The 22,504-nt window shown below is 43.8% G+C and overlaps 1 protein-coding gene across 1 annotated transcript in view; it reads left to right on the top strand.

Annotated features, from left to right (window-relative positions):
- The first annotated feature begins 298 nt into the window (after positions 1 to 298).
- The window catches only part of LDLR (low density lipoprotein receptor), a 34,072-nt gene continuing 11,866 nt past the window's right edge, over positions 299 to 22,504 (top strand). The window contains exons 1-10 of the mRNA XM_040346464.1: positions 299 to 533; positions 15,195 to 15,317; positions 15,433 to 15,555; positions 16,678 to 17,055; positions 17,162 to 17,284; positions 18,574 to 18,696; positions 18,813 to 18,932; positions 21,704 to 21,829; positions 21,952 to 22,123; positions 22,229 to 22,456. Of these exons, the coding sequence (XP_040202398.1) occupies positions 467 to 533; positions 15,195 to 15,317; positions 15,433 to 15,555; positions 16,678 to 17,055; positions 17,162 to 17,284; positions 18,574 to 18,696; positions 18,813 to 18,932; positions 21,704 to 21,829; positions 21,952 to 22,123; positions 22,229 to 22,456 (1,583 nt within the window). The 5' untranslated portion in view covers positions 299 to 466. The remainder of the gene's footprint in view (positions 534 to 15,194; positions 15,318 to 15,432; positions 15,556 to 16,677; positions 17,056 to 17,161; positions 17,285 to 18,573; positions 18,697 to 18,812; positions 18,933 to 21,703; positions 21,830 to 21,951; positions 22,124 to 22,228; positions 22,457 to 22,504) is intronic.

Genomic DNA, 22,504 nt, shown 5'->3' on the forward strand with positions numbered 1-22,504 from the left:
ATTATTTTCTATATATAGCGCAGAATGGTTGATCCCCCGTATAATCGCCCAGATCTATCCCCATTATTCCGATATCCTCCCAGGGTACAGGCATTTGAGGTATGCATGTAGGAGGTCCTATGCTGCCTATAGGAAATGACTCAGCCCCAGGGTGTGTGCCTCCCTCCATTGCCTAGCATAGGAGTGCTCTGCCTATGTCACATCGTGTGTTGTTGGCTCCTCCCCCTGGGTAGGAACAATACCATCTTTAAAAAATCACACCACTTTTTTGTCCCTCCTCCTTACTACTAGTGTGCAAAAAAAAAAAATTAATTGCAATTGACTGGTGACTACCCCAAACACAGTGCAATCAGAAGAGGAGCTGTGCTGATCTCCTCCATCACACAGGGGGAAGCCCACATTACACTGACACACACAGGGGGGATCTACCTTTAATTCTCTATACATAGGAATAAGGATCTAAGGAATGGAGACTTGCAGGTCATCTCTGGCTCTCATGCTGCTTTTATTCCATCTGACATCTGCTAAGTCAGGTAAGTCTGCACTCTGCACATCTGGGTGTGTCCAGTGGTTGGCTCTGTATATGTATGATACCTGTGTGTTGTGTCTGTAGTGCTGGGCTTTGCATTTATGGATGTTTCTATAGGGATTAGTGGAATGACAGGACCGTTATCTATGACCTGAGGGGGGGACAGGTGCAGAATACCTGTGCAGTGCTATGGAGGAGCCCTATATGGGGGGAGGTTCTTCATTGCTAGGTGGCATGCTGGGACTTGTAGTCCTCCTACCTGAGGGCAGCAGCCCAGTGCAGTGCTATGGAGGAGCCCTATATGGGGGGAGCTTCTTCATTACTTGGTGGCATGCTGGGACTTGTAGTCCTCCTACCTGAGGGCAGCAGCCCAGTGCAGTGCTATGGAGGAGCCCTATATAGGGGGGGGGGGCTTCTTCATTACTAGGTGGCATGCTGGGACTTGTAGTCCTCCTACCTGAGGGCAGCAGCCCAGTGCAGTGCTATAGCTCAGCATTTTATAGGTCCTTCATTACTAGGTGTCATTCTGGGACTTGTAGTCCTACTTGGTGACAGGTGTAGCATACCTGTGCAATGCTATGGTTGGGCCTTCTATGGTATAAGGCAGGGGTGGCTCCTTAATTCCTAGGTGTCACCCTGGGCATTCTGGGACTTGTAGTCCTACCAGAAAACAACAGGCAGGACAGAGGTGGCTCCTTCATTCCTAGGTGTCAATATGGGACTTGTAGTCCTACCTGGGGACAACAGACAGGACAGAGGTGGCTCCTTCATTCCTAGGTGTCATGCTGGGACTTGTAGTCCTACCAGAAGACAACAGACAGGACAGAGGTGGCTCCTTCATTCCTATGTGTCATTCTGGGACTTGTAGTCCTACCAGAAGACAACAGACAGGACAGAGGTGGCTCCTTCATTACTAGGTGTCACTCTGGGACTTGTAGTCCTACCTGGGGACAACAGACAGGACAGAGGTGGCTCTTTCATTACTAGGTGTCACTCTGGGCATTCTGGAACTTGCAGTCCTTCCTCAGGACTACAGAGAGGTGCAGCATCCTTGTGCATTGCTATGGGGCAAGGGTGGCTCCCTCATTCCTAGGTGTCATTCTGGGACTTGTAGTCCTACATTTTCAACTTGTATTTTTTCCACATGTGGTCCAGTTTAACCTGTTTTATTATGAATCTAGAAGGCTAAAAGGGCTTGCTGGGCCTTGTGCTTCTACACATGACACGTTCAGGGGCTTCCTAGTTTCTCCTTGTATTATTACAATGTAGGTATCACTGGCCAGATAAAACTGTGCTGGGACTTATGGTTCTTTATGTAGTATTATTATTATTATTATTACTATGGACTAAGGGTGGTTCCCTGCAAGGACATTCTGGGATTTGTAGTGCTGCAAAGATGGCCTCCTGCTATTTTGGGTGTAGCTGGGGACAGAAGCAAATGTGTCATTCAATGCTGGTTTTTCATTTATTATTGCTATGGACTAAGGGTGGTTTCCAGTCTTCTGAGCTTTGTAGTTCTACAAAAGATGGACTCCTGCCATTATGGTCAATGGGTGTAGCTGCTGAGAACAGAACTAAGTGTCAGGCATGGCTGGGTCTTCTGGTGTTGCCTTATTATTATACTTTTATATAGGATATTATTATATTTATTTTTAATATAAAGCAAGGGTGCTTCCTTGGACTCTGGGACTTGTAGTAGCACACACTATGCATACAGTGGCTGTTTAGGTTCTGCCATGCTGTCATGTAATGGGGGTCCCCTGCTGCTGCTGGTGGGAGGGGTAGGGGAGCAGCTTTACCTCAGATAACCGCAGAACTGAGGTAAAGAGGAGGGTGTGACTGTGACGTAATATATGGAACACATTTATGGCCTTATTGTCTGACTGATATGTATTATCATTGCTATCATTATCAATAGGTTTAGGTGATTATATAATGAGAGGGCACTTTACATTGGGCCATGTTAGTGATGACAGTTACACTGGCATTCCCTTTACAGCCACGCCCCAACTCCACACACAGGATGAATGAGCTGACCGCTCCCGTCTTCTGATTGGGCGACGTCATATCTGCCGATGTGAGCTCCCGCCCCTAGACCCGGCGAGGACACGGAGGGGGCGTGGTTTCAGTTAGGCAGCCTCAGTCTCCTGTGAGAGGAATTTCCCGCCCTTGGTCTTAAAGGGACCCGACTTTCACTTTTTAATGGAACGTCTTGCAGCAGTAGAACACGATACTGACATAAAATAAAAGAGAAATTAAGATAGTATAATACATAAGACAGTATAAAAAAAGCATAAATTATGATACAATAATAAAGAAGATAGAGGTTGCTTTTCTTTTTGCTTAAGGAATGGTTCTATGAAATGTGGTATCCTTGATATTCCTTTAACCATGGGCGCTCCTGACTGTCCTGCAACATAGAATGAAGCAATGGGTGCTGCTGCTGCTTCATTGCTTGGTTCTATGGCGCATGACAGCAAGGAGGTGAAAGGGAAGCCGGACAATAATAAAGTTGCATTAATCATAAGAGGAAATAAAACTGAACAGTTGGCAAATTTGTATGTATTTAGCAGTCTCTGGTGACAGGGTCTCTATAAGAAATGGCCCCTTCACCTCACTGCAAGGGTTTTATATCAAATAAAGGTGTGGTGACAACCGTGACAGGTCCTCTTAAAGAAATAGCTCAGTTTCATCATTGCAAGGAGTACATGGCTCTCCTCACTGCAAGGGTTTTAATAAAACATGGAAGTGTGGTGATAGGTCCTCTGAATGAAATGGCTACTTTTCCCTATTGCAAGGGTTTTATAAAAAAAAAATGGAAGTAAGGTGACAGGTCCTCTTTATGAAATGGCTACTTTTCCCCATTGCAAGGGTTTTATTTAAAAAAAAAAAAAATGGAAGTGCGGTGACAGGTCCTCTTAAAAAAAATGGCTACTTTTCCCCTTTGCAAGGGTTTTTCGATTAAAAACAAAGCCTCTTTAAGGAGGTGTGCGTCACTCTCCTCACAAGTGTGTCATGACTTCTGCAGCGAGTGAATCCAGGGCGTGGCGTGCCGATAAGAGCGGCTGCTTACCAGCGTAGTCATACAGGCGAGATTGCTTCATGGCTTTGTAGTTTTTCCGAGAACATCTGTAACTTAGTAATAGAACATTAGTAGAGGTCGATGGTAGATAAGTGGAGGACCTGGCTGGATTTCACCTCTACGAGTGTTTTAATCAGCCAAACGACATTGTTATCCTCGGCCTGCCAAGAACGTGTAAAGGGAAGAGTTAAACTTACCCCCTGGATGTGCAGATCTGTAAAAACCTGCCGCAAAAGTGGTGTTGTTGCCAATAGCAACCAACAAGTGTGCCTAAGGAGTTGCTATGGGGCAACAGATTTTACACCAGTGTTGTTAAACTGCGTGGAGGCAGGGCACTTCTGCATCGTAACGTGGTGCATTCCACCATGTTGGTGGACATCTATGCATTATATCGCTATTCTTTTTTTGCAGGGATGTCCACATGGAACCCCCTGGCTGTTTTTTACTAGCTCTCCCAAGCAACTCTGAGGTTACCAACGCTCCTCGGACGTCATAGCCTGACCTGTGACGCCCATTGGTTTCTTTGCGTACGTGCGGTCACACCTGCTGATCTTCTGGAGATGGAGGGGGGTTGTCGTCAATGGACAGTGCTCATGTAGAAGGAAAGGCAGTACAATAACCCACCATTTTAAAACCTCAGTCACACCCGGCGGTTAGGGACAGACGCACGCTTTTGGGCGCAAGCTGTTTGCATCCAGAGGTGGTCAACTGTCTCTAGCTGCAGATAAAAGCTCCATGGGCGATTTTATCCAGACAGCTGCGTCCGCTGTCAGCCTGTCATTCCTTTGTACAGGTTGACCGGCCGCAGCTATCCACGTCCACCTGTGACTCCAGCCACAGGATACACAGGATTATTGTGATAAAAATTCCATGTGAATGAGGCCTAAATGTTGCCTCCTCACCGTTCTTTAATTCCTTGCATATAGTTACTAATAAACTCAGTGTAAATACCTTTTTATTTTTAATGATCACATGACCGCAAGGCTTTAGCGCATGCTTATGTCTGTGTGGTTGGTGTTTGTGAATTCCCCCTAGGGCAGTGATGGCGAACCTTGGCATCCCAGATGTTTTGGAACTCCAATCCCCGTGATTCTCATGCACTTTGCAGTGTAGTGGAGCATCATGGGAAATGCAGTTCCAAAACATCTGGGGGGGCCAAGGTTCGCCATCACTGCCCTAGGACAACATAGCCTTAGACACCAGTGGGATGATGCCACTGCTCTAAAGATTTGTCAGTGTTATCGGTCCGCCGCTCAAGCTTTGCGGTCGCGGACCGAATAGAAAACTTAAAAAAAAAGGTAATTACAATGTTTTTTATTATTTTTTAGAAACTGTATGAGGAAATTTAAGCGCGGTAGGGAGATGATATTTGATCTCTTGCTGTAACACATATGTGTGGCGGCAAAGAGGGTATACTTCAACACCCACATGTAGACCATATGGTGGCTGGGGTTTCTGTGCTGGGAGCGTGCAGTGAGCTGTTGCCACCCACATAACACATATGTGCGATGGCAAAGAGGCTGGGCTCTTTGCCTGCCCATGGATACCATGGGCGGGCAAGGTTTCTGTGCTGAGATTTTGCTATATGCCTGCTTCCAGCACAGTTACTGAGCAGTCAAAGACAACTCCCGGGTTCTGGTAAGGATCAGGAGCTGGAGAGACCAGCTGCTTAACATGTGACCACTGTGACAGCCAATCGTGGATGACTGTATTGCCTTTTCTTCTACTAATCTACTTTAAGTGTACCTATGGGTGCTCTCCCATACTAAGAACAGCAGGCACCTCTAGATGCCTTCCCGTTGCATCTAGTCCCCCTGGATGGCACCCTTGAAAGAACTGACGGGTGGCTGGCTCTGCCCCACCATCAGTGGCCATTATATCAGTTAGAGAGGCCAACCGTTTCAATGACGGGCAGTATTAGCATCCAGCCTGCGGGAATTATGCTAATAATTGCCACAATGACTGCCAGAGAGCTTGGGCAGTCAGATTCCTTGAGAGCCACTCCTAGTCAGATTACCAAAAAACAGGTCTCTTGAAGAATGCACAGAAATACGTATCTGAGCACACTCAAAACATGCATGTGCTTTCAGAACCAGAACAAATCTGGCCTATAACTTTGCAGGCAGGCGAACAAGTCTGCTGAGCGAAACAAACGTTCAAGGCATTAATGGTGCCTTAACATGCCAATATTCCATGCCTTTCCTGGAGGCCCTGGTTTATTCTCAGAGATAGCACATGTTTATTACTAACGTCTTTGTCTTTAAATAACTCGACGGCCCTTGGTTTATTTTAGCCTACGTGACGGGAATATGTCATGTTACCAGGCCGGAAAAAATCAAGTTTACTGGCAGGTCATTGGAAAATTGTATTGTGGCATTTAAAAGACCTATAGAGAAATACGGATCCCTTGATTGGTAGTAGGATGTAATCTTCACTTATCTCTGAAGCCCAGACCTACAGATCCAAAATGCTGGTACCAAGACATGCATGCAAAGCAAGAACCTTACAAGCTTCTAAGGCAGTGGTTGTCGAGCTATGAGGTATAGGGACCAAGCTGTGGCCCTTGACATCACCAATGGGCTGCACATAATGTTCAGTTTATGGAATACCATAGAAGACTGTCTGTGGACATACCACATGAGATAGTCATAGACAGTGGACATCTACAGATGTGGTTGGAGACTGGAGACCTGGTGTAGGAAACAGATAAAAGTCTGGCAGCATGTAATGTCGTGTACACACGATCAGAATTTCAGACGAGAAAAGTTTGATGTGAGCTTTTGGTCGCAAATTCCGACTATGTGTAGGCACCATTGAACTTTTTCTGTCGGAATTTCCGAAAGCAAAAATTTAAGCGCTGGTTCTCAAATTTTTCGATGGGAAAAGTTCTTGTGGGCTTCACATCTTGTTTTTCGTGTTGTAAAAAATGATCGTGTGTGGGCAAAAACAACGTTTTAAACCCGTGCATGCCCAGAAGCAAGTTATGAGACGGGAGCGCTCGTTCTGGTAAAACTACCATTCATAATGGAGTAAGCACATTCATCACGCTGTAACAGACAAAAAAGCGCGAATCGTCTTTTACTAACACGGAATCAGCTAAAGCAGCCCACATGCGAATAGAACTTTCCCTTTAGAGTGCTGTCGTACGTGTTGTATGTCACCGCGCTTTGTTCATCATTTTTAAAAAACGATGATGTCTGGGCAATGTCGTTTTTAATGATGAAGTTGGAAAACTTCGTTTTTTGGACATGCTGAAAATGTAATTTTTTTTTTTCATGCCGAAAAACGACCGTGTGTACGCGGTAAAAGGGCCAAACAACTACCAAAAGGCCACAATGCCCTTAAGCACATATTGGGCATCAGGGGTCTAAACTGTGCTTGGAGTGCGCTGTCATTGCCTTGAATTGAAGAGTCTCGTTAGCTTTGCAAGTTGCCAACTCCTGGCAAACATTGCAGGCAAGTTCAAAAAAATCCCTTGGCGTCCAATTTATATGCAAGGCAGTCATAAGGTACGTGCAGAAAAAAAAGTCTCTCTTTTGATGTGCTCCGCCATTTTGTGTCTGTCTTTGCAGTGCTGTGTTTTTATTTACACTTACCGTCTTTTTCTTGTTGGATCAAATATATATATTTTTTTATTTTTCCTTAAACCTATTTGCAACTCAGAGTACTGGGAGCAATTGTAAAAATTCTGAGAGCATTGCTCCCCTCACTGTTCTGCGTTCACATTCCTGTGTGTCGACCATATTTAGTAATACAGAACAGTTGTGTTCTGGCATCCACCACGGCGACAACCGTCTCTAGGAGCGCAGACCAGGCTGACACCCATGAGGGCCACGCCCTATGTTGCTTGAGCTCCCGTGTTTACTTACAGATAAGCCTATAACTTGGGGTCTGTTTATAAATGTGTTCACACAACTTTCACCTACGATTCACACATTTTTAATTGAATTTAGTTGTAAAAATGTGTGAATTCTTTGTGAAAGCATTTATAAATCGGCCCCTGCGGCCTGGTTCACACCTATGCAGGTTGCAGTTTACATATTCCAGGTGCATTTTGCGTTTTTCAATATATTTTTTTAAACCATTGAAGTCTATGAAACCAGAAAAAAGTCCCTGATCCTTTCCATAAAATGCACAGATGTGAACCTGACCCATAGGAAACCGTGTAAATTTAGTGTGTTTCTGCAAAACTGAAAACGCAGAAAAAAAATTTTTAGCTTCATTTCCACTGGCGTTTTTACAGCCACTTGTGTTAGCCTTTTTTACAGCTTAAAAACGCCTGTCCAAAAACGGTAGCGTTTTTGAGCGTTTTCGCGCGTTTTTGAGCGTTTTTTAACGTCTGGCTATTTACAGCTCTACTCTGGAGCTTCAGAACGCCCTGGTCCTGCGTTTTTTTTTTACAGCTCAAAAACGCCTATGCCATTTGAAGCTCAAAAGCGCCTATGTGGGCATGATGCCATAGAATAACATGGACAGGCGTTTTTAAGCTGTAAAAAACGCTCAGAAAAGTGGCTGTAAAAACGTTTTATTGATTTTTTAAAAGACATAACACATAACACTTACATCACTCGGCCCTCCGCCAAGTCTAACAATTCGGCCAACATGGCCGGCAGAAAAAAAATAAAAAATACAACATACAACACACACCGTCATTAGACGGCAATACCAACAGAAAAACAAGAAAATAAAGAAAATAACAAAACAAACAAAAAAAATCCCCCCCTGGGACTGGACTGATTGTTGTAATTGTTGGGAAATGCTCTTTGAGTGAGATCATGCGGTGAGGAAACTGTTCAATGTGGCCAAATTTAGTACGTTTTTAGTTTTTTTTTTATTTAATTTAAAAATGTAATTAGATTTTTAGCAGTCATCAGAAATTAATTGTGTTCGCTGTGAATGCTCTCAAACTTTTCGAGAACAAATGCCCGATGGAGCCTAATCCGATCGTGTGTACACAAGTACAAACACACATGCTCAGAACCAATGCTAAAGATCAGACAAGAAGTTGCCCAAAGGGTGGCAGTAAAGAGCTGAAAAAACACATGATTTGGTAAAAGTAGGCTGAAAAAGTAGTGCAAATCTCCCTGCAACCACGATTCCCCCATCAGCATGACAGGGGAATTCCTCCCTAATGAGCAATTGTCTACTCCCAGCAGGGTGGGGGAAACCGTCCCCACTGGGAGAAGACCGTGATTATTGCCACAGCAGCCACTAGCAATAATCGCAAGTGAATCCGGCAGACTGTTTGTACCCAAGTTGATCAATCAATCATATTGGCCTGCCCACACACGGTTCGAATCTCGGCCGGTGAACAAGACACCAATGATCTGTTTATTTGTATTTAAGGGTGGCATTCTGACCACCACTGTAAAGATTCCTTTCTTTCTACTTACCACAAATATAATGAACATATTTCTAATTGAACCCCAATTGATGGGTTTTAGTAAGGGTTCCCCAAGACCTAAAAATTATTTTAGGGGTTCCTCTTTATTTGCCCATAAATTTTGTAGCCTTTTGTAAGGCTTCATGGACTTTTCTCCTCAACTTGACTTGAGAGATAATTTATTGAATAATCTCCAATCCACTATAAATATACAATTACCGTCCATGGGCTAGATTCAGATAGAATGGTCTATCTGTCCGCCCGGCTTAACGTATCTCACGGCATGCGCCGTTCGTGAAAAAATCCCAGTGCGCATGCTCGAAATTCCGCCTCAAATCGTCATTGCTTTCGACGTGAACGTAAATTACGTCCAGCCCTATTCGCGAACGACTTACGCAAACGACGTAATACTTAACATAGGATACGCCTCATATAGCAGGGATAACTATACGCCGAAAAAAGCCTAACGTAAACGACGTAAAAAAATGCGCCGGCCGGACGTACGTTTCTGAATCGGCGTATGTAGCTCATTTGCATATTCCTCGCGTAAATCTATGGAAGCGCCACCTAGCGGCCAGCGTAAATATGCAGCCTAAGATACGACGGTGTAAAACACTTACGCCAGTCGGATCTTAGGGAAATCTATGCGTAACTGATTCTATGAATCAGGCGCATAGATACGACCGGCCGGACTCAGAGATACGACGGCGTATCTGGAGATACGCCGTTGTATCTTCTATCTCAATCTACCCCCATGTGTGCATCTGACGTCCAATGGCCGTCCATCTAAAATCAGATAGGCCACTGATTTTCGAAACCTTGTTACCCATATTTTACCTTTCGTTTTATAAAAGTACCCCAAAATATCAAATGACTGCAACCATAACTACAGTATTTATTTTACCTCTCTGGTTTATCCATTTGCCAGCTTTTAACGTTATATGATATCTTTCTTAGTAGTGGATATAAAATCAGGGTAAAGTTCAGGCGTGGGTGTTTAATGTACCACGCTGTTAATGTGTAAGCCAGATGTGACTCTCTTAGCACATGCTACCAAGAAGACGATGAAACTTTATACCGTAAAAGCATCCTTTACTGTCATAGTCAAGTTCTATTATTCGACTGATCAGCTTAAAGAGAAAACTTTAGTCAAGCGCTACAGATTTTGTCAGTGTCAGCGTGGTTTTCTTCGGTTTTGGGTGCTGTGACGAATGCCATTTTGTTTTTGAAAATATAAAAGCTGGGACCACACCCTGGTGAACGTGAAGCAAATGCTTCTTCAGAGATAGCAAGGCCTCGGCATCGCTGACACGGCTGTTCTGTCACTCAACCACTGAAGTCATTGCCAAGTTTCCTTGTTCCTGCTAACCGTAGATTGTTGTCAGACTCTTTTTTTTTTCTTTTCTCCTCATATTTTCGCACTTCTCGTGTTTTGTGTGGATACACTTATTAGTGGTTTAAATACGAACAGGGAAATATGTATAATATAGGGTATACTATGACTGTGAGGTGGTGACTTGTGAAATAACAGAAGTTTGAGGGCCTTTTTTTGCATGTGTGTTGCGAAAAAACGTCTATTTTACTGCAAATTGCTGCAGTGGTTCACATTAACACGCCACAACAAAGTGAATAGGTCCTTTAAAGATCTGTTTATCCAGATGTGAGTAAAACTACCGAATTGGTGTCTCTTTCGCTTTGGTGGTGAGACCACGAGGCAGAAGGGGACAAAATGATCCAAACAAAGATATATTTAACCAGATTTTCTTCTTAAAGCAGGACTTCACCCAAAAATCAACTTTCTGCAGTTAGATCCAGCATACTGCTGACATCTGCAGTATGCTGGTCTTTTTTTTTTTTCGGTACTTATCGTTTTAGCAGTATTTCTTCTATGGCTCCGAGCGGGGATTACTTCCTGGTATAGGCGTTCCCGAAGACAAGCAAGTTGATTGACAGCCTTCGATAGCGCGTCACGGCTTCCGAAAATACACACGAGTGACACTCTACAATTTACAGCGCCTGCGCAGTCAGCTCTACACGGCAAGCGCAGGCGCCGTAAACAGCCAAGTGTCACCTCGGCTGTTTTCGGAAGCCGTGACGCGCTATCGAAGGCCGTCAATCAACTTGCTTGCCTTCGGGAACGCCCATTCCCCGCAGGATTTCCCGCTCGGAGCCATAGAAGAAATACTGCTAAAACGATAAGTACCAAAATAAAGATAAAAAAGACCAGCATACTGCAGATGTCAGCAGTATGCTGGATCTAACTGCAGAAAGTTGATTTTTGGGTGAACTCCCGCTTTAAGCTCTTTTAAATCACATCTTGTTTTTATTGAACTTTTATGAATATAAAACATAAAAAAAATATGTACACTGTCCCATCCCCGTAATAGAAGAACAAATCCTCTAATAACCATACAGAAATATTCAAATTCAGCAACCAGGAGGATGGCATAAAAACGCATGACCTAACCAGTAGAAGACCCATTATGAAAGTGGAATGTAAAAGGGAAAACACCAAGGTGGAAAATTGCACTTAGTCAAAGTTGAAAACGTTTGGACATTTTATGACTAAGCCTGTTGGTAAGTGAAAATGTGTGAATTTACACATGCTGCCACAAATTGTGCCAACTTGTCCCACAGGGTGGCGATGCACCCTGTCAGCCAAGAAAACAAGAATAGGTAGTTGGGCATGCAGATGAAAAGCTGGTTCTTCTCTCAGTCAAGGAAAAGCTGGCAGATATTGAACATCTCAAATTTCTATCTCCGTCTCACTTGAAAATTCTGCAGTGCGTGAATGACTGGATATATCTATAGACCAGGCTGACTTTATGTCGGGATGGAAGATATTTGCTACGCCTGCTTCCCGCTTCACATGCCTGCCGCCTGCTTCAACTTCACACCTGCTTTAAAAAAAAGTGTACTGTTCTGCTCAGTTTTCCCTGTCCATATCTACTTTCTGATTGGAAAAAATAAGAAACATGAATTTTTTCACCAAAAAAAACGTTTACTATAAATGTAATGGTATTTCCTACGCTAAGTACACTATATGGCCTGACCATCACACCTATATGAGCTTTTGAACATCCCATTCCAAAAGCATGGCCATTAATATGAAGTTGTTTCCCGCCTCTCTTTGTGGCTAAAAACAGCCTCCAATCTTCTGAAAAGGTTTACCACATCCGCTTGGAGCGTGTTTGTGGGAATTTGTGCCCATTCAGCCAAATAAGCATTTGCCCGGCCAGGTACTGATGATAAATCGGAAGACCTGGCTCATAATTGCCGTTCCAACTCATCCAAAAGGTTGTTCAGTGGCATTGAGGTCAGGGCTCGTAGCAGACCACTGAGACTTCTCCGTGCCAAGCTCATGAAAGCATGTCTATATAGACTTGGCTTGGTGCAAGGGGGCATTAAGACGGAGCTGTTCCCAATTCTTTGAGGCTGTATTGGCCTTCACTCTATTTTGTCAAGGCTTTCTACAAGTTTTTGGAGTGTGCCTGAGAGAACTGTGCCTATTCAGCCAAAAGAGCATTTGTGAGATGAGAAGACCTGGCTCCTAATCGTAAAGGCGTTTCATTTTTTGATAGACCAGCCAAAGAAGCATTTGTCAGGCCAGGTAATGATGATGAATCGAAAGACCTGGCTTGTAATTGTTGTTCCAACTCATCCAAAAGGTTGTTCAGTGGCATTGAGATCAGGGCTCGTGGCAGACCACTGAAGCCTCGTACACACGACCGAGGAACTTGACGGGCGAAACACATCGTTTTCCTCGTCGAGTTCCTGGTTAGGCTGTCGAGGAACTCGACAAGGCAAGTTTCTCCATTCCCGTCGAGGAAAAAGAAGACATGCTCTCTTTTTGGCTCGACGGGATCCTCGAAAGTTTCCTCGTCGAAAAATGTACACACGACCGGTTTCCTCGGCAAAAAAAAAAAATCCCAGCAAGTTTCTTGCTGGTTTTTGCCGAGAAACTCGGTCGTGTGTACGAGGCCTGAGACTTCTCCATGCCAAGCTCATGAAAGCATGTCTATATAGACTTGGCTTGGTGCAAGGGGGCATTAAGACGGAGCTGTTCCCAATTCTTTGAGGCTGTATTGGCCTTCACTCTATTTTGTCAAGGCTTTCTACAAGTTTTTGGAGTGTGCCTGAGAGAGAACTGTGCCTATTCAGCCAAAAGAGCATTTGTGAGATTAGGTACTCGTTGGCTGACTTAGATCACAACTGTAAAGGTGTTCAGTTTTACTGATAATGTAATCTGAAGTAGTTAATAAGTAATCAATATTATTCATCCTGTTCCTTTTCGGTGTATTCTCCACCTCCATGATCTGATTAATGTAGTAAGTCTTACATACCGGAAATATGCCCAGTAAAAAACGATTGTATGACATGTTACGGAAGACTACACCTGCCCCCCTAAAGTCTGAAGGACAGTAAACTGGCCTTTTGTTTAGAAAGTTTGGAGACCCTTGGATAAGAGGTTGGCTAGAAACCTTCATGTACAGTTAACTTTTTTTTTCCTCTTTGACACGATCCCTTACTTTATACACAACAAACATAATAATCATTATAGGAGATCTTTCACAAGATGGTCACTGCCAACTTTTTCCGTCTTAAACATGCCAATTGACTTGTGTCAATACAGTCAAGCCCAATAGGAGTAGAGCTGCACGATTCTAGTCAAAATGAGAATCGCGATTCTTTTGCTTAGACTAAAGATCACGATTCTCAAAAACTGAATGCCAGAACCCCCCCCCCCCCAAATAAATAAATAAACCTGTGATTTATGTGAAAATATGAATATTTAAAAAAAGAGACCAGTGATATGTCTATAATGTTAAAGACCATATAACTCCTATGAAAAAAGCAGAATCAAACTTTGATTCTGCTTTTTTTATAGGAGTTTTATGGTCTTTAACATTATAGACATATCACTGGTCTCTTTTTTATACATCAGAAGCAGTACCACCAGCAACCATTGGGTGGCGCATGGATACACACAGTTGTACAGAACTGTGAGAAAGATTAATACATCAGAACCAGTACCGCCGGCAACCACAAGGTGGCGCATGGATACACACTACAGTTGTACAGAACTGTGAGAGAAGCCCAGGCATCCATCCAGCGGCGCAGGCTGCTGACGTCGGTTCCGATATCTGCGCCATTTGCGTTCCACGCTGGTTATGTGGAACCGGCGGTGACACAAAAGAATCGCAGGTCATCCCGCGGGGAGATGGCGGGCGGGGAGAATAGAGATCGCGATTCTCTCCGTGATTAATCGTGCAGCTCTAAATAGGAGTAGGACAAATCCATAGCTTCCCCCGTTTGAGCTAAATGGTGCAGATGAACAAATCTACTGCTTCTGGGTAGTGTATTCTGACAGCCGGCACCCATGGCTATCAGTATATCCAAACAGTGACTTTAGCTGATTGGCTTCAGTCACTATTTGGCGGATTTTTTTTTTTTTTTGCCCACTTCCTTCGATTTCTTAATCGAAGTTTGTTTATTTAGGTGGCTACTCAGCGCTCAAGTTTCAGACTTGTGTGACCAGCTTTAGACTTGGTGATCTGAATAACTCACTTGAATAGAATGGTGTCTCCAAACTATGGCCCTCCAGTTAATCAGGAACTACAATTCCCATCATGCCTAGTCATGTCTGTAAATGTCACAACCTCATGGGACGTGTAGTTCAACAACAGCTGGAGGGCTGTAGTTTGGAGATCCCTGATTACATTTAGCAGTACAATTGGTTACTATTGTTACATTTCCTGGAGCGAACATTTGCTATGACGGGTCTTCAAAGCCTTGGACTTCCCCTTGTAATCGGGGACAGTTTGTATCTAAGATATATAACATCACTGACTTCCTGGTAGTTGCGTTTCTGCATTGCGTTATGTGCTGTTATTTTACAACTTGTTTGATCTGGCTGATTTACTTTTGCAACTTCCTTGTAGAAAAATTGCTGTAGAACCAAAATGATAAGCCATTTCCAAGAAAAATAAAAAATAAAGAATCCTTCCATGATAAACTGAATTGAGTGCAAGGTTTTGTTTTGGGTAGATAGCGGTTTTAACCACCTAGCATTGTCTTTCTTTGCATTGCAGAGTAAGCTGTTGTGATAACATCTTGTAGATTTGGTTGATAGCCATTTTTTTTTACTTCTTAACGTTCATTTGTATCTCTTCTTTGCTTATTTTTTTTTTTCATTCTAGATGTTTCAAAATGTGAAAGAAATGAGTTCCAATGTGAAGATGGCAAATGCATTCCATATAAATGGGTCTGTGATGGCAATGAGGAATGCAGGGACGGATCTGATGAGTCCTCAACGACATGTGGTAAGTTCTGAGACACTAGGATGGAGGGTGGCATAAAGGCAGTAGAGAACAATGGCATGAATTTTTTTGAAATAATTATGAACTGACTTCTTATACCCTGTGGGTCTCTTCTCAGAAACTGTAACTTGCAGCACTCAACAGTTCAGCTGCGGTGGAAGGGTGAACCGATGTATCCCCCTGTCATGGAAGTGCGATAATCAGGAAGACTGTGAGAATGGCTCAGATGAGAAGGACTGTGGTATGTAATTCTTGTGATGAATAAGCATAGCTAACCTCTGCTACTGCATGGAGTTTGCATATTCTCCCAGTGTTCACATGGGTTTCCTGGCACTCCAGTTTTTCTCCCACACTCCAACACATGTTGGCTCCTGTCTAAAGCCTCGTACACACGATAGGGATAGGTTAACCAGAAGATAACGGTCTGAAGGACCGTTGTCTTAGGTTAACCGATGAAGATGACTGATGGTCCGTCACGCCTACACACCATAGGTTAAATAACCGATCGTGTCAGAACGCGGTGACGTAAAACACAACGACGTGCTGAAAAAAACGAAGTTCAATGCTTCCAAGCATGCGTCGACTTGATTCTGAGCATGCGTGGATTTTTAACCGATGGTCGTGCCTACTAACGATCGGTTTTTACCTATCGGTTAGGAATCCATAGGTTAATTTTAAAGCAAGTTGGCTTTTTTTAACCTATGGTTAAATAACCTATGGGGCCCACACACGATCGGTTTTGACCGATGAAAACGGTCCATCAGACCATTGTCCTCTGGTTACCCTATCGTGTGTATGAGGCCTAAGGCTGGATTCACACCTATGCAGTTTTAGTGCTTTTTACATTCCGCTGACATCACTGCCATCAGTCGAGGCAGCGCCTCATCCCGACTTCAGAAGTCTAGATCCGCCAGCTGCCTTGACTGATGCGTGGAGATGAAGAGAGGAGAGATGCTGACCGACAGTCAGCAGCTCTCCTCTCTGGGATCTGTGAGAACCGAGCCATCTGCAGTGTTCGGTGACTCAGTTCCCAGCGCAGAGACAGCAGGGGACAGATACAGCATTGGTCTAAGTATGATACAGCACCTAGGTAAGTATGAATCAAAAAAAGAAATAAAATACATACTTAATATATCTTTTAATATATACAGGGTGGCGTTAATTTGTGTCTCCTGTACCTACTTAGAGTTCAGCTTTAATAATATCTGCTGCCTAAATAACTGATAAAATACTATGCTATTAAACGCGTGTGTGTCAAGTTAAAGATTAGCACTGAACATATTACGTCCTTTAACATTAGTAATCAAGGTCTTATGATGGTTTTTGTGCCGTGTGTCTTATTGGCCTGTCTCATTTTGTGCAGCTCTCAAGCCCTGTGCCTCAGATGAGCAATTCCAGTGCAAGAGCGGAATGTGTATCTCTCTTGAATACGTATGTGACGAGGACCGTGACTGCGATGATGGTAGTGATGAAGAAGATTGCCCGGCCCCAACCTGTAACGAAAACTTCTTCGGTTGCAAGAACTCCACCGTCTGTATCCCCAAGCTGTGGACCTGTGATGGAGATCCAGACTGTGAAGATGGCTCCGATGAGGAGAACTGTGAAGGGAAAGAGCCGATTAAGACTGACAAACCCTGCTCCAACCTGGAGTTCCACTGCGGCAGCGGAGAATGCATACACATGAGCTGGAAGTGCGATGGAGGGTTTGACTGCAGGGACAAGTCAGATGAAAACCACTGTGGTATGTACTGGATGGAGGTCGATACGACCACTTTGGCCAACATGCTGCTGAGGGACAAAAAAGTGATATGTGGTTGACTAATGTTTTGCATCTTATGTACCTACAGAAAAACCAACCTGCAGCCCAGATCAGTTCCAATGCAATGACGGCAAGTGTATTCATGGCAGTCTGCAGTGCAACCGAGAATATGAGTGTGACGATCATAGTGACGAATTTGGATGTATAAATGGTAAGCATACAATCTGTTTTTGAGTACCTAAATAATTTTTTAAAGTGCCTGCATATTCCACAGGGCTTCCAAAAAGAGGATCCTACCACATAAACACACTTCAGTCCCAGTCACTGATTGAGTTCTCAGTATAGTGTCCCTGCCACAGTCATAGGCCCCTTTCACAATGGTGGAGTCAGACAGCAGATCCGCCCGCTCAGCGGGGGATCTCTCCACTGATCGCCGCTGAGCAGGTGGATGACAGGTCCGTGTAGGCTCCTCTGATGCAGAGCAGACAAGGACACAGCCCGATGGGCTGTCGGGTGGAAACGGACCGTCTGTTTGTTTCCATCCGACTGTCATCCGATCCGTCAGATGGATGGGGAACTATCGGTCTGTTTTTAGTGGACAGTATTAGATCGGATATTGGCAGTTGTCCGCCGCTCCATTAAAAGCAATAGATGGTCCAATCGGGTCCGCCTGAAAAACTGAAAGGACGACCCGATCAGTCCGTCAAGCCTTGTACACACGCTCGGTTTTCTCGGCAAAAACCAGCAAGAAAATTGCTGGCAGAGCTTTCTTGCAGAGTAAACCAAGCGTGTGTACGAGGCTTTCAGGTTTCTCGTCTGGAAATCTGGCCAGAATCTCGATGAGATAAATAGAGAGCAGGATCTCTTTTTTCCTCGTCGGGATTCTTGTCGGCCTGTTTCCCGACGAGAAACCCGAGAGTGTGTATACTTACCTGTCGCCGTGGAAACCCTAGCTTCCGCGGCATAGGTAGGGTGAAGCAAGATTGCGGCGACGGCATCGAATGTGACAAGCGCATGCTCGTCGTACGCGATGACGTCACCACGTTCTTGCCTTTCTAAATAACCGCGGTTCTTTTGAAAGGTCTGTGTGTACACTCGGGCGGCAAAAGATTCTTGCCAAGAATCTCATTGGGAAAAACAACGTTTTTTTCCTGACGAGATTTTGGCCCGTGTGTAAAAGGCCTCAGTGTGAAAGGGGCCATACAGACACATATTGGTGCCAATAGAAGGTGTGATCCAGTTGTATGGTTCAGGATTTTTGGAGAAGACCATAGCTCCTAGATTACACATAGGGGCCTATTTATAAAGCAGTGAAGATGACTTATACCGAACATTCACTGTTCATGAATCAATCACTCTCATCTAAATCACATACACCAGGAAGGTTCATCTGCAGTGAATGTCACCCTAGCCCTAGGACCTCATAGCATCCATCATGCTTATCTGTTTTTAATCTACCTATTCTATGTGGCTATAAACTGTTTTTCTTTATCCTTAAAGTGACAAAATGTGAGGGTCCAAACAAGTTCAAGTGTCACAGCGGAGAGTGTATCAACATGGACCAAGTGTGTAATGGTGTGCGAGACTGCAGAGACTGGACCGATGAGCCCATAAAGGGGTGTGGTGAGTCTCTGATTTGTACAATAGATCGGTGTTATCACACCTTCCTTCTCTGTAGTTTGTTAAAAAAAATGTTTATTTGGACCCACTAACACAAATCTCTCCATTTTCTCTTGAAGAGGAAAACGAGTGTATGAAAAACAATGGCGGGTGTTCTGATATCTGCAAAGACCTTAAGATCGGTTATGAGTGTTTATGCCCAGAGGGCTATCGGCTCCTGGATGGAAAGAAATGTGAAGGTAATTGAAGCTTTCTATGATCTTTAGTTGTCAAACTTCCATTACACCTGTACTCAAAATAGCAGATTTTTAAGCTGAACCTAAAGAGGCGTGACTTGTTAAAGTGGAGCTCTGTCCATTGGATTATAGAGATAACGTATTCCATAATGGGGAACCAGAAAATCCAGCTCCTTTATTATCGAGTTACAGTAAAACCTTGGTTTCAGAGTAACTTGGTTTGAGACAAGCAACATTTCTCTTCCGTTCATGGACGGACACAGCAGCATTGACCTTAGGGTTATATATCCTTCCATTCAGGAGAGACTTAGGCTGCTGTGTCCGTTCATGAACTCAGAGAAATGGATTTTACGGTGAGTACAAAAATCCTATTTTTTTAAATACATTTTGACTTGATATACAAGCGATGTCTTGATATAAGAGTAGTGCCATGTCACAACTGAGTATAAAATAGAAGAGAGGAGCTTCTAAGTGTAGCAATATGGTTACATTTAATGAAGGTACAACATTTAGAAACTCATATGGTTGATGATTAATACAGGCACATCTAAGTATGCAGGCATCCGGGATAAAGCTGTCCACATAGACCAGGGGTGTCCAAACATTTTTCAAAGAGGGCCAGATTTGTTGAAGTGAACATGCGGGAGGGCCGACCATTTGGCCAGGCATTTTTTGAACCATTAAAATTTGTTTGAAGTGTGTACGCCTGAGCCATAATACACTACGCAGCAAGAATTCTCTTGATTTTGTGGCTGTGTGTGGTGAAGAGATGAGCTCAGGCGTGTTATTTGGATATACCGTATTTATCGGCGTATAACACACGCCTTAACTTTAGGAGGGAAGTTTCAGAAAAAAAATTAAATAAAGAACTGTGAAGCAAAATAAGGGTCAGTGCCCATCAATGCAGCCTAATCAGTGCTCATCTGCAGCCTCGCCATTGCAATAAATGCAGCCTGATCGATGCCCATCTGCAGCCTCAGAGGGGATGGGGGGGGGGGGCGGGACGAGCACCAACAGATTACATACAGGAGAATCTCCTGTTTACACAGCAGCCTCCTTAATACAATGTCCTGCCTCCTATGATAGACAGAGGAGTTGTCCAATGGCAGCCCAGGAGCCGGGACTTCTTAGTACAGATGCCACAGAGTAAACAGGAGATTCTCCTGTATGTAATTTGTTGACAGCACTCATTCCCCCCTTTGAGGCAGCGCCAATAAATACAATATATATATCTTTTGTGGCCCTGGGGGCCACAAAAGATATATATCAAAATTACTAGGGGGGCCACATTAAACTTGAACAGGGGCCGCAATTGGCCCGCGGGCCGGACTTTGGACATGCCTGACATAGACCGTCCACCTCACCGCCATTGATGTCGTCTCTTCCACGAGTGATTCAAGCCTCGCTTTCAGATCGCTCTACTGCAGGGTAGTCTTCCTGGTCATGATTGTTGACTGATAGTGGTGAGGAGGATGGTCTATGTGGATCTCTTTATCCCAGATGCCTGCATACTTAGATGTGCCTCTTTTGATCATCAACCATGTGAGTTGCTAAATGTTGTACCTTCATTAAATGTAACCATATTGCTACACTTAGAGGCTCCTCTCTTCTCTTTTATACTCTGTAGGAGGCTTCCATTTGTGGATGGACATTTTATAGTTACACAACCTATCACATTGCTATAATCTTTTTATATGGACTATAAACTGAAGGACTTATTATGAATAAATGGTTGTGGAACGAATCTTTTGAGTTTCCATTATTTCTTATGCGGAAATTCGCTTTGATATACAAGTGCTTTGGATTGCAAGCATGCTTCCGGAATGAATAATGCTCGCAATCCAAGGTTTTGCTGTATTACAACTGTCCTCGTATACCTACACTCTCACCTAAGGCCCCGTACACACGAGGAGACATGTCCGATGAAAACGGTCCGCGGACCGTTTTCATCGGACATGTCTCCTGGGAGCATTTGGTCTGATGTGTGTACACACCATCAGACCAAAATACCCACGCACAGAGAAAGCGGTGATGTAGAAGACACCGATGTTCTCAAACACGGAAGTGCAATGCTTCCACGCATGCGTCGAATCAATTCGACGCATGCGCGGGATATCGGGACGTTGGTTACACGTCATAACCAGCGGACATGTCCGATTAGGTGTACTAACCATCGGACATGTCCGACGGACATGTTTCCAGCGGACAAGTTTCTTAGCTTGCTAAGAAACTTTTGTCCGCTGGAAACCTGTCCGCTAGGCCGTACACACGGTCGGACATGTCCGCGGAAACTGGTCCGCGGACCAGTTTCAGCGGACATAGTCTTCCTGGTTATATTTGTAGCTCTTACATACTGTTCTTTAGTCAATTTGGCTTTGTAAATATCTTGCTTTTTATAGAGATAATTCCTAACTTCTGTTTTTTTTTTTTTCCTTCCGCTGTTCTGGTTTAAATCCCCGTACACATGATCGGAATTTCTGATGGACTTTTTTCATTGGATTTTCCGATCCTGTGTAGCCCCATCGGAGTTTTTTCCTTGGAAATTCCGATGAATTCCATCGGACTTTAGATATAGAACATGTTCTTTTTTTTCCGATGGAATACCGATGTGATTTGGCCCGGGCAAAAGCCTGATCGTGTGTGAGAGGCTTTAGAGTATGACAAGGTGCCATCAGGATAGGAAGTGACTCAGACAGCAATAACAGGCTGTTTATTGTGCATAGTTCTTTAATTTTCTACATTTCTTAAATATCATTTTGCTTTGTTTCATACAGATATCAATGAATGTGAACAACCTGACATTTGTAGTCAGATTTGCATTAACCTTGAAGGAAGTTACAAATGTGAATGCAATGAAGGCTACCAACTAGATCCAGCAACCGGCTCTTGCAAGGGCATCGGTAAGTACCCCTAAAAGACACCATCCATTGTTTTTACTTGCTGAGCGGTTAAATCCCTGACTGCACAGAAATGAGATTGTGAAGATGTCTTTCTGAGGATGCCGTATTGTTCGTTTTTCTAGGTACAGTGGCATATCTGTTCTTCACCAACCGTCATGAAGTGAGGAAGATGACGCTGGACAAAAGCGAGTACACCAGTTTCATCCCTCGTCTGAAGAATGTGGTAGCTTTAGATATGGAGATAGCCAACAAAAGAATCTACTGGTCTGACGCAACACAGAGGAAAATTTACAGGTAAGGCAGGAGGGACCAATATTACTGGGAAGTACGTTTAATTAAAAAGAGAGTTGTACAACAAAGATTAGAATTCATTTATTTCCTCCTTCTCTTCCTCTGCAGTGCATTCATGGACAAAGCTCATAACTTTTCTCACCATGAGACTGTGATTGGAAACGAGATCCATTCCCCGGACGGTATTGCTGTGGATTGGATCCATGCCAACATCTACTGGACAGACTCTAACTATGGCACCGTTTCTGTGGCCAACACACTTGGAACTAAGCGTAAAACTCTCCACAGGGAAGGTCTGGCTAAGCCGCGTGACATTGTGGTGGATCCCACCAAAGGGTGAGGCTTTTTTTTTTTTTTACTTTTTCTTCTGTAAAATAGTTTAGC

The sequence above is a fragment of the Rana temporaria genome, chromosome 3, assembly GCF_905171775.1.
Source record: "Rana temporaria chromosome 3, aRanTem1.1, whole genome shotgun sequence".
In the NCBI taxonomy this organism is placed as follows: Eukaryota; Metazoa; Chordata; class Amphibia; order Anura; family Ranidae; genus Rana; species Rana temporaria.